General features: G+C 39.6%; 1 protein-coding gene across 1 annotated transcript; it reads left to right on the forward strand.

The window, feature by feature from the left end:
• The first annotated feature begins 3,268 nt into the window (after window positions 1-3,268).
• LOC147628685 (monothiol glutaredoxin-S11-like) lies at window positions 3,269-6,732 on the forward strand. Its single transcript, XM_086813897.1, has 3 exons — window positions 3,269-3,650; window positions 3,818-3,892; window positions 5,473-6,732. Exons 1-3 carry the CDS (start codon window positions 3,480-3,482, stop codon window positions 6,292-6,294), a joined length of 1,068 nt encoding a protein of 355 aa, XP_086670023.1. The 5' UTR covers window positions 3,269-3,479; the 3' UTR covers window positions 6,295-6,732.
• Window positions 6,733-16,662: the final 9,930 nt, after the last annotated feature.

Here is a 16,662-nt window from a genome sequence, read left to right on the forward strand (position 1 = left end):
ACATCTTTGAAAATTTTAGTAGGTATTCCATGATTCCACTTTTTTTGCATATCACTCAAGACAAAAAGGTTCTCATAATCCTATTCTAGGTCTTCCATGAGAACATTTTTTGCATATTACTGGAGACAAAATCCCACTTTTCCTAAGCTTCCATATGCAACAATGTACTTGTAATCTACTTGTTCTCATATTGGCTCGGGTAGCAAAAATTAAAAGCTCATAGAGATTACTATACATGGTGCCTCTTCCAATGACATAATTGCTCGCATCTAAGATACCTTTAGAATCAAAGTGAACCAATAAGTCTTAATCCATGTGATGGCCCCAATAGACTAGAGGTTCTTAAAGCTTTTTAGTAAAACCATCTTAAAACACAAAATGAATTTTACATGTCTCTTTGGTAGGGAATTTTATGTTGTTTCCCATTACTATTGGATGTCATCCCCACTAGTCGGAGGGAGGAATACCAATCCTTTTGCTTAATCATGTGTCTTAATGCACCATTACTGATGATCCATGACCCATCATGTCCAACTGAATGGACTACTTTTGCAAACACTTCTTCCAAATTTTCACAAATAGGTTTAATTCAACTTTCTAGACTTGTGCCTTGTATTCAAAGTATCATTCTCTTCGTATCTTTCGCTTTCTTCTTATCGTAGTAAACAATAATTGATCTTCTTCTTCATTTCCTCCTTTGAAGTAGGGAGGTTACTTAGGTCTTTTCCCTTTTCTTTCTTCTTTGTTCTAGGAGAGAATGTTAAGTTCCTACCTTGTTGAGCCTTTTGCTAGATTTCTGCCTCTAGAAGCATTGCAAGATGAACTCCTCAAACATGAGAGTCATGACCTACGTAATTAATGTTATTGGGACTTTTAACTCCTCCTTTACAAGCATTACAATGAATTCCTCAAACATGAGAAGGATCATAACCTACATACTCAATGCAAAAGTAGAGTCATCACATGTGTACTTAATGTTATTGGGACTTTTAACTCCTCCTTTACAAGCATTACAATGAATTCCTCAAACATGAGAAGGGTCATAACCTACATACTCAATGCAAAGAGTGTCATATTTGAGGTAGGACCTTGATGCACTATTGTCCTAGATCATCTCTGCTGCTCCTTTCTCATACAACTTCTCTAAGGCTAGTTGATTCGCAAGGGATCCTCATTTCATTTATAGTCTCATACTGGTGGATCTTCAAAACCACCCAAGGTTTATAGTCTTGACCACCCAAGGTTTGTAGTCTTATACTAGTTGTTTGAAATGACCTAGGTTTTTACAACTAGTGAGACGTGTTAAATCACATTCATAAATAGAATAGATGGTGTTGGTGATAATGGAACACATTATATCACCTTCTCCTCCAAGCAAAAAAAGAGTAGGATCCAAAGAAATCATTTATCTTGTATCATCTAGATCTAGTGTTGCTCTTAGCATCCTATTAATTCTGATGGCAATGTCCATAGCTTGTATGATGGCTCCATAGTGCCATCAAGATTTCCTCTTCCACCCCAAATGGTGGAAGAGGAAACCAAAATTGGCTCCATAGTGCCATCAAGCTTTCCTCTTCCACCCCAAATGGTGGTGGAAGAGGAAACCAAATTTGGTTGCATTGTAAACTTTGAGAAAGTGAATTTGGTGCCATCAAGCTTTCCTCTTCCACCCCAAATGGTGGTGGACAAGCCTTTGAGGTTGCATTGGCAACAAGCTATACCTTTTCTCCCAGTGTAAGTAAACACATCAACTAGCTGAAGAGTTTTGCCCAAAGCTTTAGCTCTGATACCATGTAAGAAATTACAAATTGTGTGCAAACCCAAAATGCAAAACCTTCCACGAGAAAATTTATCACAACTTGCAAAATGAAAAGAGATGGAGAATAGTACTAAATTATTAATGCAAAAGAAAATAATACTAAATTATTAATGCAAAAGATAATGACAAATGGCTTCTTTTCCACCCATGTGCTTTGGTTGATAGGAGACATTATGCACTACGAATACAAGGGTGCAAAAATAACCAAGTTACATACGTGTATGCACTAGTGGCAATCGTAGGTCAAGCCATAATCAATCAACCAACTTTATCAATCATTGTCTAGAGTATTTACACACACACTTCTGTAACAAGACTAAAGGTCTTATACCTTTCAAGCTATCCATAGTAATGTGGATGCTTGTTATTATGACCCCATAACCCAAGAGCATATGGTGTCTCAAGAAAACCTCCCTTGATCCTTAGTATGGTCATGTTAATGCGCACTTGCATCATGTAGCATGTTTGATAGTATACCAAACCTATCCAAGCTATCTCAAACCATGTGGCTTCTAATGGCTACATTCAATGTCCGGACTAGGATGAGCCACACATTTGGGTTGCTCAATCAGGGCTTCTCCTCGTAAAGGAGTCTTTACAAACTAGAGCTAGCCCACACTTATGCAATTACAAAAAGAGAGTGAAGCATTGATTTCCAACAACAAAGAATTTAAGAGCAATAAGTCCTTTAGTTGCCTATTTTCAATTACTCAAAAACTATTACAGTTAATACTAGCAATTTTCACATTAATGAAGGAGTTTCGAGCTAAGACTTGATGAGAGACTTAAAAAGAGAGAACGAGAGGGGCTCCCTCCTGAGTTCATCTTTTCACCGGTTCACCTTTGTTCTGAATAGAGTAATGAGAATGTGTGTGAGAGAGGTCCCCAAGGCGGTAGCCTAGTGGACAAGGCTTTGGACATTTTATACGGGAGGTCCTGGGTCCAAATCTTCTTGGGGACACCTCATACTAAGGGTGTGTTCATGTGCAGGTGGGCATGTAGCTGCCATTCGCACACCTTAGGCCATCATCCTTCGAGTGTCTTGGCACTTGCTTCCACCCTCCTCTTTGGCGATCCTATGACAATAGTGTGCAATGCTTGTCCCTCACGCTTTGGGTTAGGGATGATGGTTGCTAGGGACATCAAAGATTACGACTCAACTTGTGATGCTAACTTGTAAGGTTCATCCCGCAGCTTGTCCACTGCCTACAAAGTTGCCAATATTTCGAAGGGCGGTACTCCCTTGTGGTACTCGAGTATGTGTGTATCCAGGTGAAATTCCCATGTACGACTAAGAATGGAATAAGATCTCATGAAAAAAAGGAAAAGAATTTGTGTGTGTGTGTGTGAGAGAGAGAGAGAGAGAGAGAGAGAGAGAGAGATTCATCTGCCCTGCACAAACCTGAATCCACGTGTATAAAGCTAGGTCATGCAGTAGCAAATATAGTTAGCTATGTAAAAGTTATAGTATTTGAGATAATTAACCTAGTTTCCCATGTAATCTAACTCTTAGACGCATAATTATTTTCCTAATTGATCTCTGTCCTTAACATATATTGTATATATTATAATCATAGTATATAGACGGAGACACACAAACCCCCAAAGTTGAGACGCCTCCGCTGCTGTTGGCACCCTTGAACAGCTCTGGACGTCGAAGATGGAGGTTTTGGTGAAGGATCTTAGCAGCAAAGAGGAGCTGGATGACGTGCTCAAACAGAAGGGCTCTGCGGCTTTGCACTTCTGGGCGTCATGGTGCCCCGCTTCAGCTCAGATGGACGCTGTCTTTGCTCACCTCTGCTTTGAAAACCCTAATGCACACTTTTTCAGGGTTCTTACTGCTTCGCTTTCTCTGATGTCTCTTAGATTCTGCACCCTAATTTCTTTTTAGGGTTAGAGCCTCTGTTATGGATAAACGATAGCGTAGACGAATCTGCGTTAAATGAGTCTTGGATTGATGGTAAGTGAACCTGTGTGTAATCGAGGGTTTTGGTTCAGGTTGAAGCAGAAGAGGCCCCAGCCATATCAGAAGCTTTTGGAGTCTCAGCTGTCCCCTTCTTCGTTTTTATCAAGGTACCTTGTTCTTGATCGTTCTTTCTTTACAGCTTCTGATTAGTATGCTTGTGTGTCATGTGTATATGTTCGCAGGCACGCCTGTGCCTATGTCTGTGTCGATAGGCAGCCTATATGATGTATGTTTGCCTGTCTGTAAGATTGGAAAACTATTTAATTCGTGCGTGGATGTGTGGGAACTGTTTGATGTATGGTGGATCGGGCAGCCATTAAGTGCATGTCTATCATACTGTGTGCATGTCTTATATAGACTGAGATGTAGCAGACATTTACTGTATGGCCGCACTTGTGTTTGGCAGTGTTGTTTGTGCATGTGTATCAAATCAGGCAACATGTATGCCTTTGCTACATCAGACCGGGCAAACGTGTTATTGTATATCCGTCAAGGCAGTCCTAATGATATGCAGCATGAAAGGATATGTTGTGTCTCCTTTTTGACGTACTTCTGCACGTGTACTTAACAAGGGATGAGGGTTCCTTATTTGCCAAACAAGTATCTGAGTTCATTGGACCTTGATGAAAGAGGTGGCCGTCTCGTTTCGCAGCCATATAGGAGAACTTGGGAGGCCCCGGCTAGACCAACACCGGGCAAAGCTGTTTACCCAAGCGCTGGTGTCCCATGCCTCCGGAGTCGACCCTTCAAGATTTAGGCTTGAGCTTAGCCAAGGCTTGCTCTGGTTGGTGATTTGTGGATATCCACCCATGTGAACCCACATTAACGAGCATAGGTCTCATAGAATTTGGGCTAAGGCTACTTTGCACCATGCAAACATCAATTAACACTTCTTATGAAATGTTTAGCCCCAAGTTTCCCTATGTAGGGCCACCCTTAAGCATTAGTCTAACACATCAATTAACACTTCTTATGAAATGTTTAGCCCCAAGTTTCCCTATGTAGGGCCACCCTTAAGCATTAGTCTAACCTTGGTGCTTAATTTTGACCCAAGTCTTAGGTGTAACTTTCCCCTTCCTATGTGCTTACAGTTTCCATTGAAGAACAGAGTGTGTTCATGTGTGAATAAGTCTGCCTGTCATATGTACGTGTGGCACATACACTTCTGAAAGACAGCCGTGAGAGAGAGAGAGAGAATGAACTTTTATTGGATTATCTGTGTTTGAGAGGGGCAGCCATTGGAGTTATGTGCATGTATTCAAAATCAGGAAGCCATTTAAAGTATTTATGTTTACTTATCAGATAGTCTGTATGGCGGTGTCACAGTAGGCTGCCATGTGTGCTCATATATCAGATCAGGCAGTATGTGTGCATGTGTATCAAATCAAATGTGGGCCTGCAGATCGGATAGGCAGCTGTTTGATGTATGTGTATGTATAGCAGATCAGTCAGCCATTCTATGTATGAGTGCATGTGTGTCAGATTGTATGTGTGCTTATGTCTCAGGTTGTGCAGTTGTTTGATGTATGTCTTGTGAGAGCATGATGTAAGTCTGCATGAGTAAAATGTATGTGTGCAGCGTGCTTTGAGTAAACACAGCCAGTTCGTAAGTCTATGAACAGTTTTTCTTATCATTTTCTCCACATAGTACATTGATATGTAAGCTTTTGAATATGGATATCTTCAGGATGGCGTTGTGGTTGATAAGATGGAAGGTGCAAATCCAGCTGACCTAGCCCAAAAAGTAGCAATGCTGGCAGGCCCTCGAGGCCTGAGGAAGAACACTGAAATTGAGGAAGTTTCAGCTAAGGAGACTCCATGTGGCGCCAAGGGCTCAATGAATGCATCTGCAGTGTCGGCCAATGGTGCAAAGGCAGATAATAGTGAGCTTTTGAAGAAAAAGCTGGAGGGTATCGTAGCCTCCAAACCTGTCATGCTGTTTATGAAGGGGTCACCCATCGAGCCCAAATGCGGGTTCAGCCGCAAAGTTGTGGAGATTTTGAAAGAGCTCGGTGTTGAGATTGGTAGTTTTGATATCTTAGGTGATGAAGAGGTGAGGCAGGGTATGAAATCATTCTCTAACTGGCCCACATACCCTCAGCTGTACCTTGCAGCAGAGTTTATAGGTGGTTGCGACATCATAACTGAGATGCACAAGAGTGGGGAGCTCAAGGAAGTGCTGGTTGAAAAAGGACTGATACCAAAAGAAAGCATGGAGAGCAGGCTGAAGGCTTTGATCAACTCATCATCCACTATGCTATTTATGAAGGGATCGCCTGATGCGCCCCGATGTGGCTTCAGTTCGAAGGTGGTTAATGCATTGAGAGAGGAGGGCATACCTTTTGGTAGTTTTGATATCTTGAGCAACATTGAAGTCAGAGAAGGTTTGAAAAGGTACTCCAATTGGCCAACTTACCCACAGCTTTATCACAATGGTGAGCTTATAGGGGGCTGTGACATCATCCTTGAGCTGAAAGCGAGTGGTGAACTCAAATCAGAATTGTCATAGACGGATGTCTGGGATTCTTATTGATATAGAGGTGCAAAGTATTTACACATATTAAGCTTATTCTCTATGCACAAAACTTGCCTTTGAACTGCTGGTATTATGTTTAGTGATAGCGAAACTTGTAAAGGAGATTGTTCGGAAAATAGTTGCTTTGTTAGATAACTTGGGCTGTCAGTGATCAATTGGGCTTCTGAAGAGGAAAAGAAAGGGAAAAGGGGGAGGGGGAGGGAGAGGAAGGGCAGCGAATGATGCAGGGTGGTTGTTTGGTGTATGAACGTATGCCTTGAACTTTCCGTCAGTATGCTGTAACACAGGACACTGGAGTAGGGTCATCTTTGGGTGACTTCGTATGTGATTTTATTCCCCATGTGTATGGGAAGAGTTTTCAGTTTCAACTTCCACTTTTTGATAATGTGAAGAATAGGAAGATTTTTAGGATCTCTTGCAAAGTCATGATCATGGTCACCCTCATGGTGTGCAATCACTGACTGCCCTTGGGAATTTGGTGTATCGTGAGAGCTGGTCTGCCTGTCCTTCATCTACGTGACCTTTTAGCCTCAAGCTGAAATGACTACAGTGAGCTCAATACTTATGAAGGCAGATCAGTACGTGCTTTGCGTGTGCATTAGACAGCCTGCCCACCTGAGGGTGCATTGCCCACATAAAGCACTTTCTAATCCACTTTCATTTGCTCCTGTCAAAACTTTGATAGCTCCAATAGCGTAGTGCTTGTTGATGGTGAACTCTATTTTTGAGTGTCATGCATGTGAATTTACCTGGCAGGCTCTTTTACTAAAAGATTAATACTTACACAAGTTTGTAGTCTTTACCCTTAATTAGGATATGCCATTGCTCATTGATGTTTTTTGGCTCTTAAAATCCGAAACTGCTGTTCCCACCCCCTTTGATTCTACTGTTTCTGAAGTGGCCATCCATGATTTTGTTAGGTTTTTTTCCTACAGGGTAGATCTCCTTTTGGCCAGCCCTCTGGTAGGCAGTGATGTCCTGCTCTTAAGAGTGCACCATTAACCTTAACTGTTGAACTTACCATTGACGTTAACTGTTGAACGTGGGGGTCTTAACTCCACTTACCGAGATTAAAAGTACAGGTTAAGGACCATGGAGCATATTCACTCCCTCTTTCTCTCTAATGCCCCTCCCCTCTCTATAGCTTGTGTACGCTTCTCTGTGTAGCAGTGGTTGCTGTAGAGAATCTACAGCAAGCCAGAGGATGCCCATACAATGCAAGCAAGAGCCACAACCGGCCAACCACATGGAGGACGTGACTCTGTTGAAAGCTCCATGACATCCAAAATTTGGAGGCCACCTTTTAATCTTAGAAATCGTTGAAGTCTTGAACAGTCCTCTATAGTAGTTTTAACTAAAGCAATAATGTTGTCACATACATATCCCTTTCCCCCCTTCTAGCTACTTGGATCTTGGGTATCAAAGCATTTTGAAACTTCTTGGTCCATGCTCTCCATATAGTTTGAGTTATTACTAATTTTTATTTATTTTTATCTACTTTACATGTAATGCAATTGTAATTCAACATCGTTCTGTCTCTGATCCTAACTAATCATCATAGAATTTTCCATACGAATGCAAAATTTTCAGGCAAGAAGTCTAAACATAAGATAATAACAAATCATTTTTTTTTCATGAAGAGGAGAAGAACAAACCAATATTTCTATGGTGAATCTTAAAATTTGCTTATTTCATATCTTTCACCCATTATGATGGAGTGCTCTTAAACATCTTTTGAGCTCCAATATTTGTTTGCATGGACAAGCTTGATGGAACCAGCCAGCAACTTCACATGCAACTCTCTTTAATGTATTCATTTGTTTTCATTCACTAGGCACATAATAAAGTTGGAGATACACATGAACATGCTCATAATTATTTAAATGTAATGCTTGAAGCTAGAACCCTGTAAGAGTATAGATCCCCCTTTTGCACCCCCTCATTTACATTCCAACCATCTCCCAATAAGTGTTGCATCTATTATCCAAGTCCATGCAACAAGTGCACAAAAACATAAATGGGAACAAACCAACTAAGATTGACATACCTTGATTGTTATAAAACTTACAGATGCATGAATTTCATTTGCCATCTTTAGTACTTTCTCTTGTTGTATGTACTTTTCTCTTTATGATATGGTTGTAGAGAAGTGAAGAAGATAGAAAAAAATCCAGTCATCCATCTCTCTCATGTGCTTGTCTACTCCTATGTGTGTGTGAAGAAGTTTGTTTACAAGGAGCTCAAGCTCATCCTTTCCCTTGCATTTAACACCATAACTTGCTAGAATAAAAAAGGCTAGAATTCCGGAGGCAACTTTGAAAAAAGCCAAGTAATAGGAAATAGTGGCTACAATCAACAAAATCCTTGCAACTGGAATCAACCTCTAAAGTGCTTTCCATGCGATGAAGTGGGACACGTGGAGCATTTACCCACTACTAAAGAAGAGTATGGAAGGGACACAACACATAGTAGTCACTCTAAGACCAGAACTTGTAATCACTGAATTGTATGATTTCCCACTAAAGAGGAGTAGAGAAGGGACACAATACAAATTGGATACTGGCCCTGAGGAAGCTAAGGAGACCAAGACTAGAAGCCCTTAGCAAAATCCAGAAGAAAACTGGAGAAGAATCGGGGGAGAACGAGAAGCATGTGCGCAATATCATTATAGCCAGTCTGCAAGTTCAAATAAGTAAAGATGGCTTTAGACTCAAGGGCGATGCTGGTGATGAAATGCCTAAAACACCAAAGGCTCCAAAGCTACACAGGCTAGAATAAAGGCCCCAAAAATCTCTAGACAATGAACTGAACGCAGTGCATCATTAACCCAAAGTTGTTAATTGAGAAGAGAAAATCAGTCCGCCCAGAGCAGCTAATTTATTCGCCACAAGAAGAACTGCTATTGTACAAAGGAATGATGCTATTCCTACCATTCTAGTGGAGTGTAATGAAGATGGAGCTATCTTTACTAACATCAATATTTTACTTGCATCCAGTAGGGAAACATAAGATTAGGGGGAATGAAAGAAGCCCCATTTACATAGCCCCATTTACATGGCTTGTTCTACATCGACTTGATGTATTTACATGGTCTTGGTGGACATTCATGTGTTCCCAGGGTGGGATCTTCATTGACATCATGATCCACACACATACTTTTCATCAACATGTTTCACTAGTATGCTTCATTGGCATGTATTCATGGTGTATATCTATGTGCACAGCCTAGGGCCTTGGATAGTTATTTAATCTAGTCCACTAGTATGGTCATTGTATATTTGCATATTTGTGTTTTTTGGTCCACATGGAATTATGTCATTTAGAGTCCATGGAGCAAAGTGGATGTTGACATGTGGCAACCTAGTGGTGGCTTATGGGATGAGCTTGTACCCCTATAAACAATGAGAGAAGGGATTTTTTATTCCTTCATGCTCAATTGTTTTGTTGTTAGGCCCTTTTGTCATGTGTGTGTGCCTTGCATGTGTGCTCCCTGTGAGAGTTGCCATGCCTCAAGGGAGCAGCATTCTTGAGTGACTTGAGTGCTAGCATAGAGATGGATAGAGCTAGGGAACGACGGCTTCCTTTTTAGAGAGCATATCTCCTTCTTCCCATAGAAGCGGTTGTGAAAGATAAGGTGCTTAAAGTTGTTCCCATCTTGGTACATTGGTTAGATTGGAAGTGTTAGTTGATTTTTTAGATTTAGGGATTTTATCCTTACCCCCCCAACCACCAGAATGGTGAGAGCTCCTAGTGGGTGCCATCTCCTCCCTTACTCTTACTAGCAGGCGTCAATTCGAAAAGCTTTTCTTTTCTATAATTTGTGAGTTCAAGATGTGCTTCACAAAATTATTGGTTCTCACACTTGAAACATAATCAACATAAAAAATTGAAGAGTAATTTTTCAACAATAATACAAAAAGGCTGGGCCATCAAGCTATTTACTAGTAAAATAATCGGCATTCATTGGTTTGTTCCAACAAGATTTGGAATGGATTTGCTTAAGGCTTATACTCACATGCTTCACTCCTCCTAGTACTTGGTGGTATTATTAGAATTACCAGTGCTAAATGAAAAGGAAGAAGATGCCTTCATTAAAAAAGCATGCAACTCTTTTCTTTCTTTGTTGTTGTCAGAAGAGAAAAATAAGTGGCACATAGGCTAGCCATGGCCTAGTTTGCAAAAACAGGAAGGAGAAGTGTCACTAAATGGTGAACACCAAGTGTTCACACGAGAGTTGTTAGCAACTTCTGTTCCTAGTCATTGCACCTAGTCTCTATGGTCTTGGCCATGATAGCAAAAATGAGTAGTAAGGTGAGCACTTACGATGAACCACCATGAATTCCTTTAGTAGGAATGGAACAACCTCATTGTTGATGAAGTGCATTCCTCTGCTACTTTTATCACTAGTGTTTGAGTGGACACCAAAATCTAGTGATAACATGTTCTTGTGTAATAGGAATTTGGATGTAGATCTAGCATTAGTTTTTCTAGTAGCACGGGGTTCGATCCATTTTTTGTGGTAGTCTGTGGTTACTATGATATAGTGTGCTTGCATATTGTGCATTGAGTTGGACCATTGATAGGTCCAAAATAAATCTCTCCTATTTCTGAAAAGGTTATAGAGATATGAAAGGCTCTACAAGGTTACTCTGTCCTTATCCTCATGAACCTTTGACATTCATCACAATGTTTCACATATTTGACTGCATCACCAAGCAATGTAGGCTACCACAAGCATACTATTAGGACTTCCTTTGTGGTGGTGTTCATTGCCAAAAAAGTCCCTTGGCCACACCAGAGTGGAATTTTGTTCAAGGATCTCAAAATACTCAAATTCTTGTGGGCATCATCATATTAGCTTGTATAATTGACTAGATATCAATTGATAAAAGGTCACTTGCTTCATAAGGCATTTGGCATGATCTTGATTAAGCAAATCTTTCTTGGGGAAACAAGCCATGATAATGAAAATTTTTGCAATCTTACTCAAGAATGATATAATTTTAAACAATGGTGTATCTAGTAGATCATCATTAATACCAACTAGCAAATGGTAAATTTTAATACCAACTAGTAGATTTTCATCAATGATATAATTTTAAACAATGGAGTAGATCATCATCAATACCAACTAGTAGATGGTAATTAATACCAACTAGTAGGTTTCCATCAACAATCACAACTATCAGTTATCCATTAGGTATGCATGATAAAGTCACACAATGATTTTAAAGTTAAACTCCCAAATGATTTGTAACCAATGAGTGATCCTTCTTGTAGCACATGATGGCTTGTTAACAAGATTGACGAGGGCTTGATGGTCCACATAGATTATAATGAGGGCTTGATGGCTTATTGACAAGATTAACAAGGGATCGATGTTCCACAATGAACTTCATCACCAAAAGATAATGGCAATACTTCTCATAGACAGAACATTGCAAGGCCTTCCCTCTCAGTGGTGGTGTAATTTTTCTCTATGTCATTCAACTAGGCTAGCAAAGCTAGCAGGGAAATCCATGTTATGCTTGCCTAGTTGTTGGGCTAGCACACAACCGATTTTAAAGGGAGAGACATCAATGTGCACAAGATATTATCCTAGTTGGGAGCTCTTAAGATTGGTGCGACTAGACTTTTCTTGAGAGTTTCTTAAGCTCTTTGGAATTCCTCTCCTTGCCATGTGTTATGGCATATCTCTTTCCTCTCTTCTTAGGGAGAATATCCATGGTTGCTAGGATATGGGAGTCTTGTGACTCTGGATGTGGAGCAAATTCTGAGCTTTCACACTCTTCATCCATCATTTTGTGACAAGTGAGGCACATGTTAACTACCGTGGAGCTTACAATTTTCACAAGAGTCTTGAGCAAAGTGACCTCCTCCGCTCATGGGGATTTCCTTGTTTGAAGATTTACTTTCAAGGTATGGTCCCTTATCTTGATATAGATATGGCTCATGTCCTAATTCAACCTTGCTTCCCTCATGTAGGGTTATTCAAGAGAAGAGCTTAATATTAGTACTAGTAGTAGTTCTAGTAGACCAATTCAGGAATTTTAGCACTTATTCAAGTGCCATTTTTTCAAGTCCTTATTAAATGCTCTATTTCGGAGAACGAGGATGGAGAATGAACATGATTATAAAGATATTGTCAAAGAGATGCAATGGGCAAATTATTGTTGCATGATACTTTTAATTGTATGATGTTCTTAGCCCTCACCTAATCTATTATGTTTGAGGAAAACTATCCTTGAGGCTCAAATTCAAATTTGAGCCTCTTGTAGTCTATTTTGTGTGAAGATGATATCTTTAGAAGCTAAAACTATTGCTTGAGACTCTCTCATACAATATCTATTTTAAGGCAATTCCCCACAAGGCTCAAAGTCTAGTTTGAGCCTCTCATAGTGATAAAATATGAGAGGCTCAAACTCAAGTTTGAGCCTCTAAGGGAATTTCCTTCACATAACATAGACTATGAATGGCTCAAGTGTAATTTTGGGCCTCAAGGAACATTTCCTTCTTCACAAATGAGAGGCTCAAACTTTAGTTTGGACCTCAAGGAACTTGAATTTTAGAATTGTGCTAAAATCGTGAATATTTTCCAAAATTCCTAAATTACCCAATGCAAAAATAAGTGTCATTTGGTACTTAGTCTCATAGATCCCCAAAAGAAATTTTCCTTGTGGGTGTTGCTAGCTTGTCGTTTGAATTCTCTCCTTATTGTCACACCAAGGAGACTTCATGGCTATGGTAGTGAAGGTAGAGATTTCTTTGCCTAGATATGGAGGAAAGAAGAGGATAGAATTTGTGGTGGTTCTCTCTCACAAGAGGGGGGTAAAGGATAAGCGTAAGCAACCTACACCCAATCCTATCTAAGCAAACCATCAAGCTATGCAAAAAATGCAAGCAAACAACCTACACCCAATCCTATCTAAGCAAGCAAACCATCAAGCTATGCAAAAAATGCAAGCAAGCAAGAGAGAGTAGAGAAGAGAGAGATATCACTTCTATTGTATTGCAAGGGAAAGATGTTATGATCCATGTTATTTGATGGACGATAGTCATGCTCATTTATTATTTGATGGGGGTGCCCGAGTATTTTTACTAGTCAGTAATGGATGGATTTCCATGTGTGGGTGGACTCCCACGTGTATTTGGTGACGTTTTGGTATTTGATTTATATTTTTTATGATGATGCCTATTTCTCATGAACGCATTAGGATTGATTGATGCGATGTCAATTGATTGTTACTGACGTAGTTTATGTTTATGAGTTTAGGTGATGAGGTGTGTAAGGGTACTGACTTAGGTGTTTCACAGTGCGAGTGTATCAATTTAGGTGTTGCACAGATGGTGGATTGAGCCGTGGGCGTGTGGACAGATCTCATTATTATATTCACAATATTTTGTGGCTGTATGATGAAGTTTGATATTATTTTGACATCATTGTGATGTGTGTGTGCGCATGCGTCAATTTATTGTACAGTGTGCGTGCGAGCACTAGTTGATTTATTTTGTAATGTGCATATGTGCACAAGTTAGATTATTGTATTAGAAAATTGTGCAAACCTTAGAAGGCTTGAGGACAAAGACTAATTAAATGGAAAAGTCCAAATATGGACTCTATTTTTGGCTCAAAGCCTACTTTTGGAATATATCACAAATACCCACGTGAGAACAGGCCACTCACGTTGGGGGGGGGGAGATTGCACCTAGTCTTGTGTTCTTGATCTTTCATGCTTTTGATTCATGCTATGATGTTATGGTTTAATTTCTTTTATTATTGAATTTGTAGAATAATTTAATCTCCATGTACCATGTGTGGGTGGACTCCCATGTGTATTTGGTGACATTTTGGTATTTGATTTATATTTTTTATGATGATGCCTCTCTCTAGTGGACGCGACCCGAGATTTTTTCCTTTGGACTGTTATGATTCATGTTATTTGATGGACGATAGTCATGCTCATTTATTATTTAACGGGGATGCCTGAGTATTTTTACTAGAGTCAGTAATGGATGGATTTCCATGTGTGGGTGGACTCCCACGTGTATTTGGTGACATTTTGGTATTTGATTTATATTTTTTATGATGATGCCTATTTCTCATGAACACGTTAGGATTGATTGATGCGATGTCAAATGATTGTTTTACTGACGTGGTTTATGTTTATGAGTTTAGGTGATGAGGTGTGCAAGGGTACTGACTTAGGTGTTGCACAGTGAGAGGGTACCGATTAAGGTGTCGCATGAATGGTGGATTGACCATGGCGTGTGGACAGATCTCATTATTATATTCACAATTTTCTAATACAATAATCTAACTTGCGCACATATGCACATTACAAAATAAATCAACTAGTGCTCGCACACACACTGTACAATAAATTGATGCGTGTGCACACACACATCACAATGATGTCAAAATAATATCAAACGCCATCATACGGCCACAAAATAGTTAGATAATAAAGAAGCGAAGGTATGGAAAACCTTTGGGCAAAAGAAGCTATGTTTATGTGAATTTTCTGAGCCATTAGATTAAAATTTAGATCAAGGGCTAGGAAGAAAGCCACCTTTTTGAGAAAAACCATTAGTGGGTTTTCCAAAACCACAAAACCACCTTCCTCTTCACTAATCCTCTTGGATTTTTGGATGAATTGTGTCCTTGTCCAAAGCCTTGTACTCTTGTTTTGGCAGATTCTACTCTTCCTGTGCAAGTATATTTGAATTTGTTGAAAAGCCTTCAAGCCAATAGCCCTTGAGAAAAAATCAATTTCTTGATTTTTCTTCAGCTCTCCATGACCCAAATTCAATCCTTGAATTTGCCATGCTCTGATACCATTGTTTTAGTGGGGTATATGGAGATTAAATTATTCCACAAATTCAATAATAAAAGAAATTAAACCATAACATCATAGCATGAATCTTCAGCTCTCAATGACCCAAATTCAATCCTTGAATTTGCCGTGCTTTGATACCACTCTGATACCACTGTTAGTGGACCATGGTACATGGAGATTAAATTATTCCACAAATTCAATAATAAAAGAAATTAAACCATAACATCATAGCATGAATCAAAAGCATGAAAGATCAAGAACACAAGAAGATTATAATTTTTGAATTTAGTTAGACAATTACAAGATAAAGATCAAGAACAAATGCCCAGAATTCATCAAGTTATTTACAGTAATGTAAGTGATTATTTTTTTTCAATCTTAAGTTGATAAGAATTTCCATTTTGACCTAATTCATTTTTGGAATAAGACTTGTAGTCTAAATTTGAGGATAGAGAAAAGTTGTGTCGAAATGAAAGTTTCATAGGGAGATAGCTACTTTGTCTCAAACTTTTGTTCTTAAGGTAGTGTCGTGTGGAATTAATCTATGGTATGGGACATTAGATTGGTTTCACATGGCTACACCAGACGCATCTATGTCTTCTATCTTTCACCAGACGGTGTTTGTATGTGGAAGGTACCTCTATGGAATGGGACACTTAGATCCGTTTCACATGCGTTCACTTGTTTGGGTTTGTTTTCAAAATTGTTTGATGTGATGATCTTGTCCTCCACTTGTGCCATGAAGCCATCCACTCATTGATTGTGCAACTAAGGAAAGTTGCTTCCCAACAGGGGGGATTGTTATGATCCATGTTATTTGATGGGGACGATAGTCATGCTCATTTATTATTTGACGGGGACGCCCAAGTATTTTTACTAGTCAGTAATGGATGGATTTCCATGTGTGGGTGGACTCCCATGTGTACTTGGTGACATTTTGGTATTTGATTTATATTTTCGGGTATAACCAAGTGCGGATGGCACCGGAGGATCAGGCTAAATTGCATTTATCACAAACTGGGGAGTATTTATATGTACCGTTATGTGGTTTGGACTCTGGAATGCTCCATCCACCTTTCAGCGGGACATGCATGAAATTTTTGGAGATTACTTGCTGGAGTTTATACGGGTATTCTTGGATAACTTGAGTGTTTTCAGTGAATTTTGTAAGCATTTGATGCATTTGCGGTCATGTTTGCTGAAATGTCGGGAGGCTAGGTTGAGCCTCAACCCCTTGAAGCTGAGATCCAAGAAAGTTCCTACTACTTTGAAAAATGCAGTCCAGAATCTTGACGTGAACTTGGGATCTCGATCACTTACTATTCTCTTGGGTAGGCCATGCAATCTGAAGATTTCCTTGAGGTAGGCCATGCAATCTGAAGATTTCCTTGAGGAACACTCTGGCCACATCCACTGCAGTGTAGGTTTCTTTTACTGGAATCAGATGGGCAACTTTGGTTAGTATATCAACTACCATGAAGATGGAGTTGTAACCTGATTGCAC

Source organism: Cibotium barometz, chromosome 19 (genome assembly GCF_041138505.1).
Source record: "Cibotium barometz isolate CiBa-2024 chromosome 19, ASM4113850v1, whole genome shotgun sequence".
NCBI classification, from domain to species: domain Eukaryota; kingdom Viridiplantae; phylum Streptophyta; class Polypodiopsida; order Cyatheales; family Cibotiaceae; genus Cibotium; species Cibotium barometz.

Excerpts from the sequence above, each read along its gene's own strand:
- LOC147628685 (XM_086813897.1), top strand. The coding sequence starts at position 3,480 with ATGGAGGTTTTGGTGAAGGATCTTAGCAGCAAAGAGGAGCTGGATGAC. Across the intron at positions 3,651-3,817 it reads CTAATGCACACTTTTTCAGG|GTTGAAGCAGAAGAGGCCCC; the intron begins GTTCTTACTGCT and ends GTTTTGGTTCAG. Across the intron at positions 3,893-5,472 it reads CCTTCTTCGTTTTTATCAAG|GATGGCGTTGTGGTTGATAA; the intron begins GTACCTTGTTCT and ends GGATATCTTCAG.